This window comes from Pongo pygmaeus, chromosome 13, assembly GCF_028885625.2.
Source record: "Pongo pygmaeus isolate AG05252 chromosome 13, NHGRI_mPonPyg2-v2.0_pri, whole genome shotgun sequence".
Classification (NCBI taxonomy): domain Eukaryota; kingdom Metazoa; phylum Chordata; class Mammalia; order Primates; family Hominidae; genus Pongo; species Pongo pygmaeus.
The window spans coordinates 64,300,564-64,317,540 of record NC_072386.2 but is presented as its reverse complement, the minus strand read 5'-3'; the positions used below and the strand labels follow the sequence as shown (position 1 = coordinate 64,317,540).

Sequence of the window (16,977 nt, the reverse complement as noted above, 5' to 3'; positions counted from 1 at the left end):
GTTAATTTTTTTGTATTTTTAGTAGAGATGGGATTTCACCATGTTGGCCAGTATGGTCTTGATCTCTTGGCCTCATGATCTGATCCGCCTGCCTCAGCCTCCCAAAGTGCTGGGATTACAGGCCAAAGAGTCTTAATGAATACATCAACTTGCAATTTGATGAATGAGGAGTAATATCAAAACCTTTCTTCTCATTTACAGACCATTAATCTGATGGACAACCCTTGGAATTTCTGGATGTTTTACCTATAGTATATGCCAGCAAACCATAAACAGTTAAAATATATTGAAATCATCTAGCTTCTCAGTGCAGTTCCTCAAGGAAACCTGCCATGTGTTATTCACAATTGTCTCCTTGCACCTGGCACGTAGTACCTATTCATAATAAATGCAGGTTCAAGCAGAAAACTATCCCAGGAGAGAGCTGTGTTTCTTCAGTCTAGATTTGAAATTTAAAAACTTGGGGGATCTGTTGAACTGTTTTCTATAATTTTGCCTATTCTTGCATTAGTTTAAAGTATATTTACTGTTGGGAGGAAGCCTGAGGGAGGCTTTGGGGATGCCAGTTTTACCTCAGCAGTGGTCACACGGGTATGCTAACTTTGTGATAATTCAGTGAAGTATGCACTTATGATTTGGGAACTTTTCCCTATGTATGTTATACATTTAAAAAGTATAGACATTTTAAAGTATAAAACAAAGTCCTGACCAAATAGAAATGAGAATGGGGAGACTAAGACCACGAGTCACATCATCTGGGTAGGGGCTCCTCAAGTGCTGATTAGTCAGACTGTGCTGTTCAAGATGAAAGTGAACCCAAATCTCTAGTCCCACCTGCTAGGAATTCTAATATAACACCCAGTTTTTTTTTTGTTTGTTTTTGTTTTGTTGTTGTTGTTGTTGTTTTGTTTTTTTTTTTTTTGAGACGGAGTATTGTTCTGTCTCCCAGGCTGGAGTGCAGTGGTGCGATCTCGGCTCACTGCCATCTCTGCTTCCTGGGTTCAAGCGATTCTCCTGCCTTAGCCTCTTGAGTAGCTGGGATTGCAGGCACCTGCCACCATGCCGGGCCAATTTTTGTATTTTTGATAAAGATGGGATTTCACCATGTTGGCCAGGCTGGTCTTGAACTGACCTTAGGTAATCTGCCCACCTCGGCCTCCCAAATGCTGGGATTACAGGCATGAGCCATGGCGCCTGGCCCATCCCATTATTAATCATAGTGAAGTCTATTTTGATCTCAATGAGAAAGCAATAAAAATAACCATAAATGACCTTTTGCAGTTTCCTTTGATCTCTTAATCAGTGTTTGGTCCATAGACTCCATCTACAAATCAACATGACTGTTTTTCCTAAATCTGAATGATAATGCACTACCAATGTGACCAGAAATGATTTCTTTCAAGTACAATTTCAATTATTAACATGCAAAGTAGGGTTGTTTAAGCCTTCTATCTTTTAAGCTTTTTAAATTTTTTTTTAGTAATTCATTATTGTTATAATAGAAAGACAAGTTTCTCTCTCATGTTGATGATACAGTTTTGTTATCTTTATGCTAGAAACAAGCATAGGAATTAAGAAGTTAGTGAATCTGTTGGCATGTACCTTTCCCGGCCCAACTTACTGCAATTCTCCCTGGGAAGGTGCAGAGGTCTGAGCTGGAAAGAGACATTTTCTGGGCCTCTCAAACATTTAGGAGTAGCTGCCTTACATTAAGAGTTCAGATGCTGGAGTTGGCTTAACTGGGTTCAAATTCTGGCTCTCCCACTTAGAAGCTGCTTAACGTTAGGCAAGATATGTAATCACTTGAAGTTTCAACTAGTGAGAGTATAGTTTTGAGAATTAAATGTCAATCTATTTAGAATCTATCAGCACAGTGCCTGGCCCATAGTAAATGCTCAATCCTTTTCAACTTTCGCCATTCTTTTTATCAGTCATATGATTCTGATCATGTATTTCTTTTCATTGTAGTCAGTGAGGCATTTGATTTTTTCCTCCACAGCATGTGAACTTGTATCTCATCTATGTTTATTTATCTTGCATATTTGACCTGTAGTATTTATTGAGTGAACAAAAATGACAAAAATGAATTTTAGAAACTCTTCCTACTTCGCCCTGTTTCCACGTGAATGTTTCTTTTGCAATATGAAAGCTGTGGCTATGATGTTGTATTAATATAGCACATTATCATTATATCCTGCAAAGTGAAGGCTGCATACTCTAGATAGTGTCTCACCTGAAAGCTGAAGGTAATGCTCAGGTTCCTCACCTGGATAAGAAGATTTTGCTCAGACAGAATGACGGAAGCAAGAGAATGTGTGTGGAGTAGGCAGGGGAGGTGAATCTCCCTCTGGTCTGAATCTCAGAGATTCTAGATCAGCCATGTCCAATAAAAATATAATGTGGACTACAGATGTAACCTAAAACTTTGTAGCAGCCACATTACACAAAGTTAAAAGAAAGAACAGGTGAAATTAATTTTATAATATATTTTATATAACTCAAAGTACCTAAAATATTATTGTTTCAACATATAATTAAAAAGAATTAATGAGATATTTTCCATTCTGTTTTAAATCCTAACTCTTTGAAATAGCTATATATAAGTCTAAAGGCTTAGGAAGGAGAATCTTGTACCGTAGATGCCCAAAGTAGTGCTGGCCACGGTATAGTAGGTCAGAAGTCAGGAAATGAAAGGAACGCCTCCCTTTCTCGTCTTCCTGAGCCTTATTGGAATGGGATGGGTGTGTGATGGGGAAAGCTGGACTTTTTACACTTGATCATCTGGAGTTAGATCAATCTCCTCTCTCTATGTCATAGCCTGTATGGATTATGTCTTTTTGAGAAGTCTGGCTCCTTAGCGGTCTGTGGGGGATCCAGAGAAACGCCTAGTGTTTACTCTGGGACTCAGCTGTGTGAGGGAGGATCTGTCTCCTCTGTGGCCCACGTGGCAATGACAGTGAATAAAGCAAACGATCTGAGGAGATGAACTTCAAAGTTCAAAGTCAGCACAGGCTTCAGTCATTCTTCTAAGACAGGATATGCTCTTTCCATGGCTACCCTTAGATTCCCACTGCATTTTCATTAACGTGACATAACCTTAGACTACACTAATTCCTTGTGGATGCAGGTGTGTGGTTAGGACATCTATATGTTAGCAGGAGCTTAGGAAGAATCATGGGAAAAGAGAGAGCCCCGCAGGGGGCAGGATATAACTTTCTGGCCAGCCAGAAATAGGAAGAAAGAGAGAAGGAGATTGTGAACTTCAGCAAAGTAACTATAGACTCCCCTACATCCTAGGAGAATTAGAAAGGATTTATCAGCATAGAGCTATGGGCCTAAAACCACCCAGAGGTGTGGTGTGGCCCATGATTCCTGGAAAGCTTGCATGTAAAGCACACGGTGAGGCACAAGCACTTGAACATGTTTTCAGAAGTGAATTGAAGGCATGGTACTTGCTGAATGTTAGTTGTGAGAAAATAAAAAGCAACATTCTCTCTAAGTCTGTATATGGTGAGCTGAGTGGGCTTTGCCTCTGAGGGATATCAGCAGTTCTGTATGCCTTCCTGTTGGATATATGTGTTGTTATAGAATTAGCTATTTTCAAACTTCTCAATACAGCTTTGGGCAAGAACACACCTCCAGGAGTGTTGTATCTATTTTCAGGAGTGCTGGGAAAAATAAATATGCTATCTAACAATATTTCATGACTCTAATTAACCAGCAGGCACATAAGGAGGGGCTAGACTGCAGAAGGCCAACATTAAGCAAGGCTCCAGCTATGGGCCTGACCTGCAGGCTGCATTTGGGAAAGGGCTGGACCCATGCATCTGAGGACAAGATGTGAGCAAGACACCACAGATCCAAGCTTTGGCCTTGGCTGTGAGCACACTGCCACAGCGTGGCCCCAACTGGACCAGCCTTCCTTATCCTCTACCCTCTGCACCTCTGGTCAGGGCAACAAGAATGGCAGACTCAGTGACTTTAATAGAGAAAGCCCTAGAATGGAAGAGCAACAGTCTTTACAGTTCAAACATTTGCTGCCCTATCTCTCACCCTCTCTCCAACCTCAGCAGTGGTCCTGCTATTCTCAACTGAGTGGGGAAAGAGCACCACAGGTTCCTAATTCCCACAGCTGTCTTCACTGAGGAAGTAAACCTCCTAAAGTGAGTCACGGCAGCATCCAAAGCACAAGTCACGGAGCTCCTCCTGGAAGCCAACGGGCACGCTGACCTCTGAACCCAGGCTTTGCACACACTGTATGCTTTGCAGCTTTGAGGCTGGAGTATCGTCCTCAACTAAATGACCATAGTGCAATGAGTACTAATTTGGATCCATAAGACTTGGCAAAATCAGTCTTTTTCTTCACTTCTTATAACAGTAAAATATCAAAAGAGTCCTTAAAACAATCACACTGGACTGGACGTTGGAAGGCAACACAAGATGTCAGGAGGAACCTTTGTTTTTCTCTTTACGGAGTCAAAGAAGATAATACTAAAGAGACCTTAAAGACCATGCAGTCCAACCTACTCATTTCCCAGACAAGAAAAGTGAAGCCCAGAGAACAGATGGGCTGCCTCCTCTAGTCATATGGGGCTTAAAAATATATATGTATATTTATTTTATATATATATATATGTACGTATTTTTTTTTCATGAGCTTTAGTGAAAGTGACCAGTGTTATCTCATTTCCTGGCTTCTCAAATCCAAGATCCAGCCAAATCTAACTATTATTTATAGCCTGAATATACCTTATGCTTTCCTACCTCCATGCCATTGCCCCCATCACTTGGAATGCCATCCTGCACTTCTTCAACCTCCCAACTTCCATCTTTGGAAATAATTTTCATCTATCAGTGATTAGCTCAAATACGCCATCTCTTAGATAAAAATGTCTCTGCTGAAATAATTTTTTTTTCTGTCAACAACAACAGCTACAACACAGCAACAGCACTTACATATTACCTATTATGGACTGGGCAGCTTACTTATATTTTATCTCATTTAGTTAGCCATATATTGGTATATCTTTAGTCACATGGTACAAATGAGGAAACAGAGGCACAGAGAGATAAAGTCACATGTCCACGGACACTCAACTAGCAAGTGGCTTTGATGGTTTATTATAAATATGCTATGTATCATAATTATGCTGATAAGGAGAAGAAACTAGATGCTTTAATAGGGTTTTTTTTTTTTTCCCTAACCAACTCTCTCCTCTCCCCAAACCAAAACACAGGTTAACACATGGGGATTGAAATCTTCTAGTTAACATTAGGATACATAATCCCCAAATTTTCAAACCTTCTAAGGTTAAAGTTTGGCCCAAAGTAGAAGGCACTGCTACCTGAACTTTAATTTCAGGAAGTAGGCATGTAGAAAGTGTGTTGGAGATTGCTCTTGCAGGATGAAGTTCAGTGACTGTGTATGAGCCCTGTACCTCTAACCTGATGTCTGTTAACACCTATTCAGAGTTGAACAGGTCAGCGGTAGAAATAATCTTTTGCACACGACACAGAAGGCAGAGATCTCCTCTACCTACTGGCGATTTCACCGGAGCCCCTGGACTTCAACACAACATTTTGGGAACACGTGCATTTTTTTAGAGACAGGTTTCACAACATTCACTGGAGTCCCCAAGGGGTCTATGAATAACAACTATTAAGAATGACCCTCACTGTTTTAGAGGTATTGTGGAAGGCAGAAGAGCTCCATGACTATGATGGCATAAGGAGCCTTTCTGCAAAGATAAGAAGAATCTGTGGTGGGATGAAACAGTTTCTCTCACATTTAAATAAAATATTCCTTTTGGGGAATTTGATGACAGGGCATCCTAGACAGTGATGGCACATTTGTCCAGAGTGTTAAAGCAGTCAGGAGCTAACGGGGCTCACTCCATATTCCTAACCCTCCAGCGTTTGATAATGGACACATGTGAGACTTAGACAAATGGAGTGACTTAATCTGAAGCCACAGCATCAGAGCTGAGATAAATAAAAATTCAGTTCTCATTCAATTTCATGGTCAGTTTGCATTAGTTCAGATAACATCTTATTAAAATGATAACTGTTACAAGAAAGGGGCCGCATAAAAACCCAACATCTGCACGTGGCCTATAGAAGCAATGCTTTGTTACCTGGTTCTAGCCAATTTTATCCAAGAAATAATCCTCTTCTAATGCTTTCTCAGTTTTGCAACCTTACTTGTCTATAAGAAAAGAACTGAATTGTGTACTTTTCCAAGTAAAGATGGAGAAAGGGAAGTTAATCTGATCTACAGTTGACATAATTTTCTTTCTTGCCTTCAAATATCTTTCGTTCTTCAATTTCTGTCTTCTTCCTACCTCACCTACCTCAAATCATAACCAGGACAGTGGGAGGTAGAAAGTGGTGCAAGCATAAACATTTCACCCTTCTAGGGGAGTAATAATCACCATTTTACAACGTGTTAGAATCTCATTTGAACCTCACAACACATCTGCACAGGAGAAGAAATTGTAATCTTCATTTTATAAATGATGAGACCATGGTTTTCATACAAGCGGACAATCCTCCCAAGCAAGCAGAATAGCGAGAATTTTCATCTAACTTTGTGTTTTTTTCAAGACTAATTTTAGGATGGTAAATATGGGGACAAAAGTCTTCAGGAGATCCCAAATGCAGACAACATCCTTCCACATTAATTAACAAGATGTATTTATGCATATACGCTACCAAGCAACTATAGAGACACATGCATATATTTACATTATTGTCTTTTCTGCCCAGTGAATCTGAAAGCATGTTGAATTTCTGCTATTGACTGGGAGAATACAGGTGCAGAGGGTAGGTGATTTGTCCTTGACCACCTAATAAATGAAAAGTTACGTGAAAGAGAACTATTGCTCTATAATGTGGAAATGTTCTTGCTAGTGATGCGTTAATTTTAACAAAATGTTACCATAATGAAGCAGCATATTTAACTCATGGAGGTTTTTTATAGCAGTACTCTGTATGTGCAAAGTAAAATCTGATGGTGTCTCCAAATAGAGTCTTTACCATCCCCCTTTTTAAAACAAAGAACTTCAAGGGCAGAGTGGGAAGGTTTTAATGATAAAAATATAAAGAGTAGGATTCCTATGATCTTTAACCAAGAATAAGCTCAATTTCTCAATTTCTTACCCTCTAAAATATTCTGGTTCTTAAGAAATCAAAGATACTTTAAAATCTACGATAATTCTGGCTGCCCAAAAATTTCAGTTCTTGAGAAATCAAAGATACTTTAAGATATAAAATAATGCTGAATATCAATCATTGAGAATTACTTTTTCCTTTTGTGATTATTTTACTTTGGTAAACACTTTTTTTCAGTACTCTTATTAAAGATCATTCTTAATTAAGTTGAATCAAGAAATTGATGGCATGTTGCATGGATTTTGCTCCAGGGAAACTTCCCCATTTTGAAAGAACCTCAGGGCAAGTCTTGTGCGAAGAGATCACTGTTGAAGGGAAATTTGCAAGTCATCAGTCTAATCTTGCACTCTGAGTAGGAATGTCATTTATAACATACCTGAGAAGTGACTAGGTAGTATCTACTAGAACATGACCTATGACACAGAGCTCACTGCTTTACACAGTAGTCCACCCCCCGTACAACAATTCTCATCATTTGATTGTTCTTTCTTATTTTGAATAAAAATCTGCCTACTTTTAACTTTGTCCCAGACCTGGCTCCTGAACTGGCAAAAAGCCCTCTCTTTCTTCACATATGAATTTTGAAGACTTGTTTCCTTGCTTCGAGTGCTTGTTCTTCTGATGAAACACCCTTGGTTTCATTGATCTGTCCTCCTGAAGCTTGGATTCAGATCTGTCAATACCATCCCTCTATAAGAAAGCCCTTCTTGCAATCTATTATAATTCACTAGTCTCTCTTTTAAATTGCATACCTCAAATTTGTGCAGTCTTTGGTAACTTTCAGAAATTGTTCCTGATGAGAAATTTCCCTTGATTTATAAGCAGACCTTTTTTTCTCACTGTGCTCTCTTTTGGTGGTGGCTCTGTGATCTGCGGACCTACCTTTGCCAAGGTCTCATCATCCAGGTGATTCTTCTGAATCACATGTTGAAGTGCAAAATAAATTTTTTCCTGAAGCTTCTGGACCTTCCTTGGTTCTATAAGCCAGGCTCGGTCTGATGAAAGAAAGAGTGGATAAGTGGAGGGAACATCAACTTTGTTTTGCTTCACCCACATACATAAGCGCCAAGCTTCAGACCCATTTCATATTACTTAGTTCTAAGCTGTTTCTGAAGACATGTCATTATTTACATAAAACATAAGTATTTCATAGGCAATACCGTGATGCCAGGAATGCGCAATATTATGACGCAGGAAATCACTTTGGAGGAAAGGACACAATGGTTCAGATAATCTGCTGCTTTGTTTCTTATTGTCTGTGACAATTTACATCTCTCACTCTTTGCTTTGGACATATGCTTAAGTTTTCTTTCAAAGTAGAAGTTAGCGATTTGTGAAGAAGAATTATAGAAGTGAAGAAAATCACAGGAATATTTTTGGTGTTCAGGATCCCTTTTCCTTTTCTCAGCTTATTCTCTCATCAGATATAAAGCTGAAGCTATGTTAGAATTTATATAGCATAAACATAAATCAGTTTCAAAAATTCACTTCTAAGTTCTATTTTCCTATATTGAATTCTTAAATGGTGAATAGGATAATCCCTCCTTTCCTTCCTCCCTCTCTTCATCTGTTTCTCCCTCCCTCAGACCCTCTCTCCCTTCTTTTCTTCCTTCCCTCCTTTCTTCCTCTCTTTTTCTCCCTTCCTCCCTCCCTCTCACACTTCTTTCCTTCCCTCCATCCCCTCTCCTTCACTCTTTCCTTCCTTCCTAGAAGATTTATACACCACGGTGACAAAATTCAGCCCAGTATCAATGCCTTAGGTTGGACCTTTACGGAAGAGACACCCCAAATCTTCAAATGCCGAACAAATACTCATGGAAAAGAACTCGAACATGATCTTCCTGAACACAGTTCAGGTCAGGTGAGAAACTCAATTCTGTAATCCTAGACAGGATGAAGACAAGTCTAGCCAACAGTTAAGCAAACCCTTACGTAAGTGAGTACAAAAGCTTTCAGTGACAATTGTCAATCAGAATACATTAAGTTCCCCTCCCTCTCCCTTCCCTAAGCTGTTTGAAGCTGAATAAACAGTGGCTCTTATGTCAGGACCCTGGAGAAAGAATAGGGGGCTGTCTGGCAGGAGATGGAGCCTACATAGGCTGGAAATCTTTTTGAATATGGCACTAAGCCAGGGTGGCAAATGAGGTATTTGGAGTTCGTGAAGCCTTTCAGTGTGAGTCTGCTAGTAGCAATGGAAGAGTCCCCACTAGGTAGAGTAAACCAAATTGCATGCTTCCAAACTTCTCAGAATTTAATGATGATAGTATGTTTTTTTTCCTAGAAAAAGGCCAAACAGCTCAGCTGATTTCTAGTTCAGAAGGAAGAGGCTAGCTTTTCTTCTGGGGTGATCATTTTCATAGATCATTCATATTTAATACATTTAATATTTCATGTCTTAAATATTTGCTGCTTAAAATTTACTGACTTGCCACAAATATACCCAAAGAGAAAAGTGACCCTTTCTAACGCTTCCTTGGAGCAAGCAAGAACTAGAGGAAAACCATCTCCCTCGTCCATAGATTCACCAGTTTAGATTTAGTTTTCTATTGAACTATTCTCAATGGAAATAATCAAATGCAATGAGAAAATGGTAGAAGGAAAATTATTTGGCATGTGGCTGCTAACAGAGAAAAGTATTCTTGTCACTTCTTCCATCTATCTTTGTGCTTCCAAGCCTGGGAAACTTTCTAGGGTTTAAAAAAAAAAAGGCCTAGAGGAACAGCTTGATTTTAGACAGAGCCATAAAAGAAACTGTTAGTAAAAACACTCTATGTGATAACTAATTTCCATTTTTGATAAAGTGGTTAAATAAAAAACAGTAGCAAATTAAAAATACCCTGATAAGATCATCAAGAATCATATTAGGAATAATAAAGCCTAACAGATAAAAACTGTAGACATTGGTGTTATTGGAAAATACAGTTACAATGACATGTTAAAATTATGTTATCTTACATCACAGGTAAGATTAATTTCTTCCAGTTTCATTGAAAAATATAGTAGGGCATATATAAGAAAAGAGATCTGGTCTCTACAGATAAATGGGTAACAGAAGAAATGAGTCTCTTGACCTTAAAAATTAGGCAGGAATTTGCTTTTCTTTCTGTAGGGACCTGTCAGTGATGCTGTTATCCCTTAACCCAAAATGTAACCAAACAACAGCTGAGTAAGTAACTGAATTCTCATTCTGGTTAGAGACCCATGTATTTATTACTATATTATTGTTGTTATATTATTATGATGATATTATTTATTATTATATTTTAAGCTGGCATATACTTTTTTTTTTTTTGAGACAGAGTTTCGGTCTTGTTGCCCAGGCTGGAGTGCAATGGCACAATCTCGGCTCACTGCAACTTCTGCCTCCTGGGTTCAAGTGATTCTCCTGCCTCAGCTTCCCAAGGAGCTGGAATTACAGGCATCTACCACCATACCCAGCTAGTTTTTGTATTTTTGGTAGAGATGGGGTTTCACCATGCTAGCCAGGCTGGTCTCAAACTCCTGACCTCAGGTGATCTGCTGGCCTCGGCCTCCCGAAGTGTTGGGATTACAGGCGTGAGCCACCATGCCAGGCCTAGTATATACTTTTAAAAAATATTTTACTCACTACAGTTCTAGTTGATCCATAAATATTGCCACACCTTGAATTCTTTGAGAATTTGGCATTTCAGTGCATTTTAGAGCTAGTAGAGGTCTTAGTTATTATGGAGTCCATCCCTCTTATTTTATAGATGAGGAAACTAGGGCTCTGAGGGGTCAAATGTTTAATACCACACAGATACTTGGTTACAGAGCTGGTACCAGAATGTCCACCTCCATGTCTGAAGTTTTTCCTCTTCTACCGGGCAGTCTTCAGTATGAGTCATTTCCACCTCTGCTGTCCTCACCTCCTTTTAAAAACTCCTGATACAGGTGACCCTTCTACAACATGGGTTTGAACTGTGTAGGTCAAGTTATATGAAGATTTTCCTTCTGTTTCTGCCACCCTGGGACTGCGAGACCAAACCCTCCTCTTCCTCCTCTTCCTCAGCCTACTCAGCATGAAGACGACCATGATGAAGACCTTTATGATGATCCACTTCCACTTAATGAACAGGAAATCTGTTTCCTCTTGCTTATAATTTTCTTAGTACCATTTTCTTTTCTCTAGCTTACTTTATTGTAAGAATACAGTATACAATACATTTAACATGCAAAGTATGTGTCAATCGACTGTTTATGTGATCAGCGAGGCTTCCGGTCAACAGTAAGCTATTGGTAGTGAAATTTTTCAGAGTCAGAAGTTACGTGCAGATTTTTGACTGCATGCAGGGAGTTGATGCTCTGACTCCTGCATTGTTCAAGGTCAAATGTATTGCTAAGAAAATAGGCACCAGCATTTGTCTGAAGTGAGCACATCAACATGAATTTGGGCAAAGATGCCAACCAAGAGGTATTTAAGGAGTAGAAAGTGTTCCTTTTACTTATGCAGGTCCCCATTCTGGAGCTTTCATTTAGGTACATTTCTACTGTGTCTCATCCAACTGGACATTTATTTTCTATGTACTTTATTCTTAAAGTCAAAATAGAACTTGGCTGTAACTCAGGCCACTATTTGTCTTCCTTTATTTGTTAAGGAATGATTCTGCTCATCTGAGTCTGGAATAACCCCTAACCTATGCTCTACTCTTGCTTTCGGGCCAAAATTGGTCATTTTAATAAACTTGAGGCTACTTCCCTTTTCACTGTCCAAAAATATCAAAAACTTGGTAAAGAAAATATAGTTCTGTTAAAGTTTCTCCTGAACACTTTGGCTTAGGCAGGTGTCATCAATCTTAAAAATAGTAAAACAAGTTTTTAAAAAAGGTAAGAGAACTGAGACTGCCCTACCTGGCGATATCAGAACAGCAGATGAGAACAAAGCGATCTCCTCCTCGGTCAGCTGCAAGGAACACAAATTCTTTGCAAAGTCAAATGCTTCATTCACTAGGTCATCAGAACCTATAAAGGAAGAAGAAAAATGGAATAAAAATACTTGAACTTGAAATGGGGCAAGAGTAAGAAAAATCTCATAATCAATAAGCTATCCAAGGAGATGCATACTAGACTGCTAGAAAAAATATTTTTTAAGTTTCTAATTATAAAAAATGATTTGATACTAATCAAAGAATGATAAAATTGGGCAACATCGTGGCCAGGCAATTGAAGTTAATATTACCTACCAATGGCAAGCAAGTAGACTTGGTGTGTGAGCAGTGTCACATCTGTCTGGCAATCCATAATATGATTACATCCTTATAAATTTGAAATGATTTCACATTAAAGAATATAAAATAAGTGATTTGGGGATCCTTTACAATAGAGATAGTATTCATAGAAAACCTAAAACATTACATATAGGGGCTGAGGATTGTCAGTCTTCGTAGCACTTGAAGCTAGCAATGTAGGATATTCTGGTCTTTTAAACTGAGACATTAGAAATATCTTATGGAACAGAGATGAGATACACTTCAGTTTCCCAATTTCCTTGGAAATTTGACTGAGGAGCTAGAGTTTATTTATTATTACCTTCTAATGAATGACTCACAGGTCAGTTGCTTAGCTGTTGCGTATTTTGGCAAAATAATGTTGCGTCTCTACGCTGATCCCTGGTGAATGTTTATTTGATGAAGCTGGAAATATACTGAGGTTGCTTGCCAAGGCTTTTCCTCCTTTCTTGAAAATCTAGCCTTGGAGATGACATGGATGTGTATCAACTGTGGAAGGGAAACATTGCCAGCCCCGATGGACCTGTTGTTGGCTGCCATATCAACTAACAGCACAAGAGGTGAAAGGGCAGTGGCCTTCTTTGGTGTCCATGGGCAGGATATGGAACAAATGGCACTATCAATCGTTAAAACCTTTCCTGGCATCAGCCCATCTTTGCTAATGTTCTTCCTACCATGCCATGCACTGATGACTGGATGTGATGATATATAACACTTCCAAACAAAGACTGACTCTGTTAGTGCCTTCCCACAGGAATGGTCTGGGATCATTGTGGGTAGGTTGGCATGAACTCTGTGCTCCCAGAACTTTGTGAATTAACTTCTGTGGGTGAGAAACAAGTAGACGAGCTCCTCATTTAATTAAGTATCTTAACTCATGATGATAAATTGACATAAGAAACGTAAGAGGTCACCCCCATGGATGACCAGGGGTCTACGCAATGTACAATAAAGTTGAAAAAAAAAAGCTGATTTCACAAAGAATGATCTATAATCAAGCCCAGCTCTTTTAGCATCAGTCGCCGGTTATTTCTTATTTCTTTCTTTCTTTTTTTTTTTTTTTTTAACAGGGTCTCGCTTTGTCACCCAGGCTGTAGTGCAGTGGTGTGAAGATGACTCACTGTAGCCTCAATCTCCCACGGTCAAGCAATCTTCCTGCCTCAGCCTCCCAAGTAGCTGGGACTACAGGTGTGTGTCACCATGCCCAGCTAATTTTATTTATTTATTTTATTTATTTGAGATGGAGTCTTGCTCTGTTGCCCAAGCTGGAGTGCAGTGGAATGATCTCAGCTCACTGCAACCTCCGCCTCCCACGTTCAAACGATTCTCTTGCCTCAGCCTCCTGAGTAGCTGGGATTACAGGCATGAGCCACCACGCGTGGCTAATTTTTGTATTTTTGTAAGAGACGGGCTTTCACCTTGTTGGCCAGGCTGGTATAGAACTCCTGACCTCAAGAGATCCACCTGCCTCAGCCTCCCAAAGTGCTGGGATTACAGGCATAAGCCACCGCACCTGGTGATGCCCAGCTAATTTTTGTATTTTTTGTAGAGATGAGGTTTGGCCATGTTGCCCATGCTGGTCTTGAACTCCGGGGCTCAAGTGATCTGCGCCCCTTGGCCTCCCAAAGTTCTAGGATTATACACATGAGCCGCCACACTGGGCCTCCATTTATTTCTGAATGAACGATGTCTCAGTAGGGTTGTTCTCAGGAGGGTCCTCAGTTCTCTCTTTCTTTTGTATTGGAGGCCACAGTTACAAGATCAGGAGAGGCTTGCCTGAATTAGAAGCTCACCTGGTCCATCGCTTATCGAATAATGAGATACTGGTTCACATCAAAGAATCAAGGCATTTCATTTACCAATTTCAGTCTAAGTGGAGAAACTGATGGTGGCTAATAAAATTGTGTCCTCATCAAAGGGAAACTTACCTAAGGCTTTGAACATTTGCATTCCTCCATATTTTCCTTCAAACAGAACAGTGTTGTTTAATGGGTTGAAGGCACGGCACATTCTCACTAAAACCACTTCCAAGCAACCTATGAGTAAAAAATAAAAATAAAAATAAAATAAAAATATACATATATATCCAATAATAAAGAAATTATTACTGCATATAGGTAAGAGACTTTCAAGAACTTTAAAACACACAAAGAGACACATACACACACACACAGGCACACACATACAGAAATCCCTTAAGTTCCTTCCCCTAAAATAACTATTAGGTTGGTGCAAAAATAATTGCAGTTTTTGCCATTGAAAGTAATGGCAAAAACCTAATATATTTGCACTAACTTAATATATTAGAAATAAAGTTTTCTTGATACTTATATGAGGAATTAAGGAGAAAATATATTTTACAGGTGGCTAAGCTGGACATTACTTTTTGAAAATACATTTCTCTCTATTTTTTGACTGATATTAAAGCTAGTTTCGATTCTTGAATTCACAATTGAGGAAATGAGGGCAGAAATTTTGTCTGCAGTGATAGGCAGCCATGATTATTGTATTCACTCTTGCATCTCCAGGACCAAGAAAAGTTTCTGGCACATAGTAGGTGCTAAGCAAATATTTATTGAATGAATGTGTTTACTACCATTGTTTTTCCCTTTAAGCATTATTAACATCCTGAGGAAATACTGCTGCATAGCTTCTCCTTGTTTTGGAGAAATGGGCTTTTGCCCCATAGTGCAGTTGAAGTTAACAGCCAGACTCAGCAGCCACAGATTTGCATGAGAGCATCATACTGGTGATTAGCCTACAACTTTGGTACCTGTCTTATGCCACCACTTTATCTTTATGTCTCTGTTTTATTTCCTTGGCTGTATATATGTTTGCTGATTTCTCTCTGCTTGTCTTTGATATGTCACCTAGCATAGAGGCTTATACATGGGGAGGATTTGCAAATATTAATTGAAGGAATGCTTTTTGACACAAACAGTAGATGGGTACCATTTATTGAGTATCTACACAATGGAAGGAACTTTCTTTGGCCTCTTACATTCATTTTTTATCTTTGCTCCTTACAATAACTATTTCAGGTGAGTTTATTAGCCCTATTTTATGGAGGAGTTACATGAGGCTTGAAAATATTAAGTACCCTACCTTTTTGACTAGAGTCAACATTTTTACACCAGGTAGAGATGTTAAAGATTATATGGTTCACTGGTTCCCAAATGTCAGCCCATGGATTGGTTATATCTGAGTCTTAGTTAGAGATACAATGAACTGGGTTCCCCTCCAGGAGATTTGGATTCCATGGGACTCATGGTGCCCATGTCTCTGAACCGCCAATAATCTCCTTTGATGTTGTTGATGCAATTCCGAGTTTGGAATTCATTGTTTCTAGTCCATCTCTTTATTTTACAAATGAGGAAACTGCTATCTAGAGAGTTTAGCTCAAGGTCACATATCAAGTGTGGCAGATTTCACTTTTCAAAGAGGGTCAGAAAAAATATCTTCCGTCCCATATGTTTTCTAGGACCTCACCACTCCCCTATCAAGTAGTAGAATCCATGTCTCCTATCTTTGAATCTGGGTGGGCCTTCATGACTGATGGTATATAATGGAAATAACAATATGTGTTTTCTGAAGCTAAGTTAGAAAAATCTATGCATTTCTGCTTTGTTCTCTTGGGGTGCTAGCTTTTGGAGCCTAGTGATTATGTTGTGAGCAAGTCCAAGCAGTCTTTGGAGGCTCTCACATGGAGAGAAACTGAGGCCCCCAGCCCAGTTCCAGGCTGTCAACCAGCACAACTCATCCGCTGTGTGAATGAGCCAATTTGAAAGTGGATTCCTCCGCCCTCGGCTGAACTGACTCAGTGAATACCACATGGAGCAGAGATAAGGTCATTTCCACTGAGCCCTGCCCAAATTGTAGCTTTGAGAGCGAAAGAAATAATTCTTGTTGTTTTAGTTAAATTTTGCAGTGGTTTAGATGACTGGTACATCAAGTTGGCACTTCAGTCAAGGTTTTCATCAACTTGCGTCATTTGGTAAAGAAGGGATCTTAGAATAACAGTTATATTTGGCCCAAGTTCAAATGCCAACTTTGCCGTGTACTGGTTTTGTAATATTGAACGTAGCTCTTCACTTCTCTGAATCTTTTCCTCCTCCTCTGTAAGATGGAAATAATAATATGGATCTCACAAGATTACTAGAGATGTCATAGGGAAACATAAACATATATGTATGTTATTTTACATATGAGTATGTTATTATTATTATCATGGCCTAGGACCATGAAAATTCGCATAAACACCATCATGGTTCTTATTTTCTGTTTTCAAAGGGGCCCAAGAAAGACCAATAATTTCTTTTTCCTGTTTGGTAATAACATCTGCAAAGTCAGTCATATGCAGAGTTTCTTGAGCTATTTCCGCAGCGATTGTAGCGATTGTGTGTCTCAGAGAGTGTGTGAGGGAAGGGTAGGGAAAGATCAGAGTACCGTGGAGTTTCTCCTGGTGTATACTGGCTGCAGGCTATCCTCATTAAAATGATTGGAAATGACCACAGAGGCAGAACGCAGCTAGCCTGCATTTTTTTTTTTCCTTTCACAGAAG

At 39.3% G+C, this 16,977-nt stretch overlaps 1 protein-coding gene across 1 annotated transcript in view; it reads right to left on the bottom strand.

Moving 5' to 3' along the window:
- RORB (RAR related orphan receptor B) overlaps nucleotides 1–16,977 on the bottom strand; it is a 194,505-nt gene that overhangs the window by 12,039 nt on the left and 165,489 nt on the right. Inside the window, exons 7-9 of the mRNA XM_054502185.2 lie at nucleotides 14,345–14,452; nucleotides 12,040–12,150; nucleotides 8,053–8,165 (exon numbers count right to left, since the gene is read on the bottom strand). Of these exons, the coding sequence (XP_054358160.1) occupies nucleotides 8,053–8,165; nucleotides 12,040–12,150; nucleotides 14,345–14,452 (332 nt within the window). The remainder of the gene's footprint in view (nucleotides 1–8,052; nucleotides 8,166–12,039; nucleotides 12,151–14,344; nucleotides 14,453–16,977) is intronic.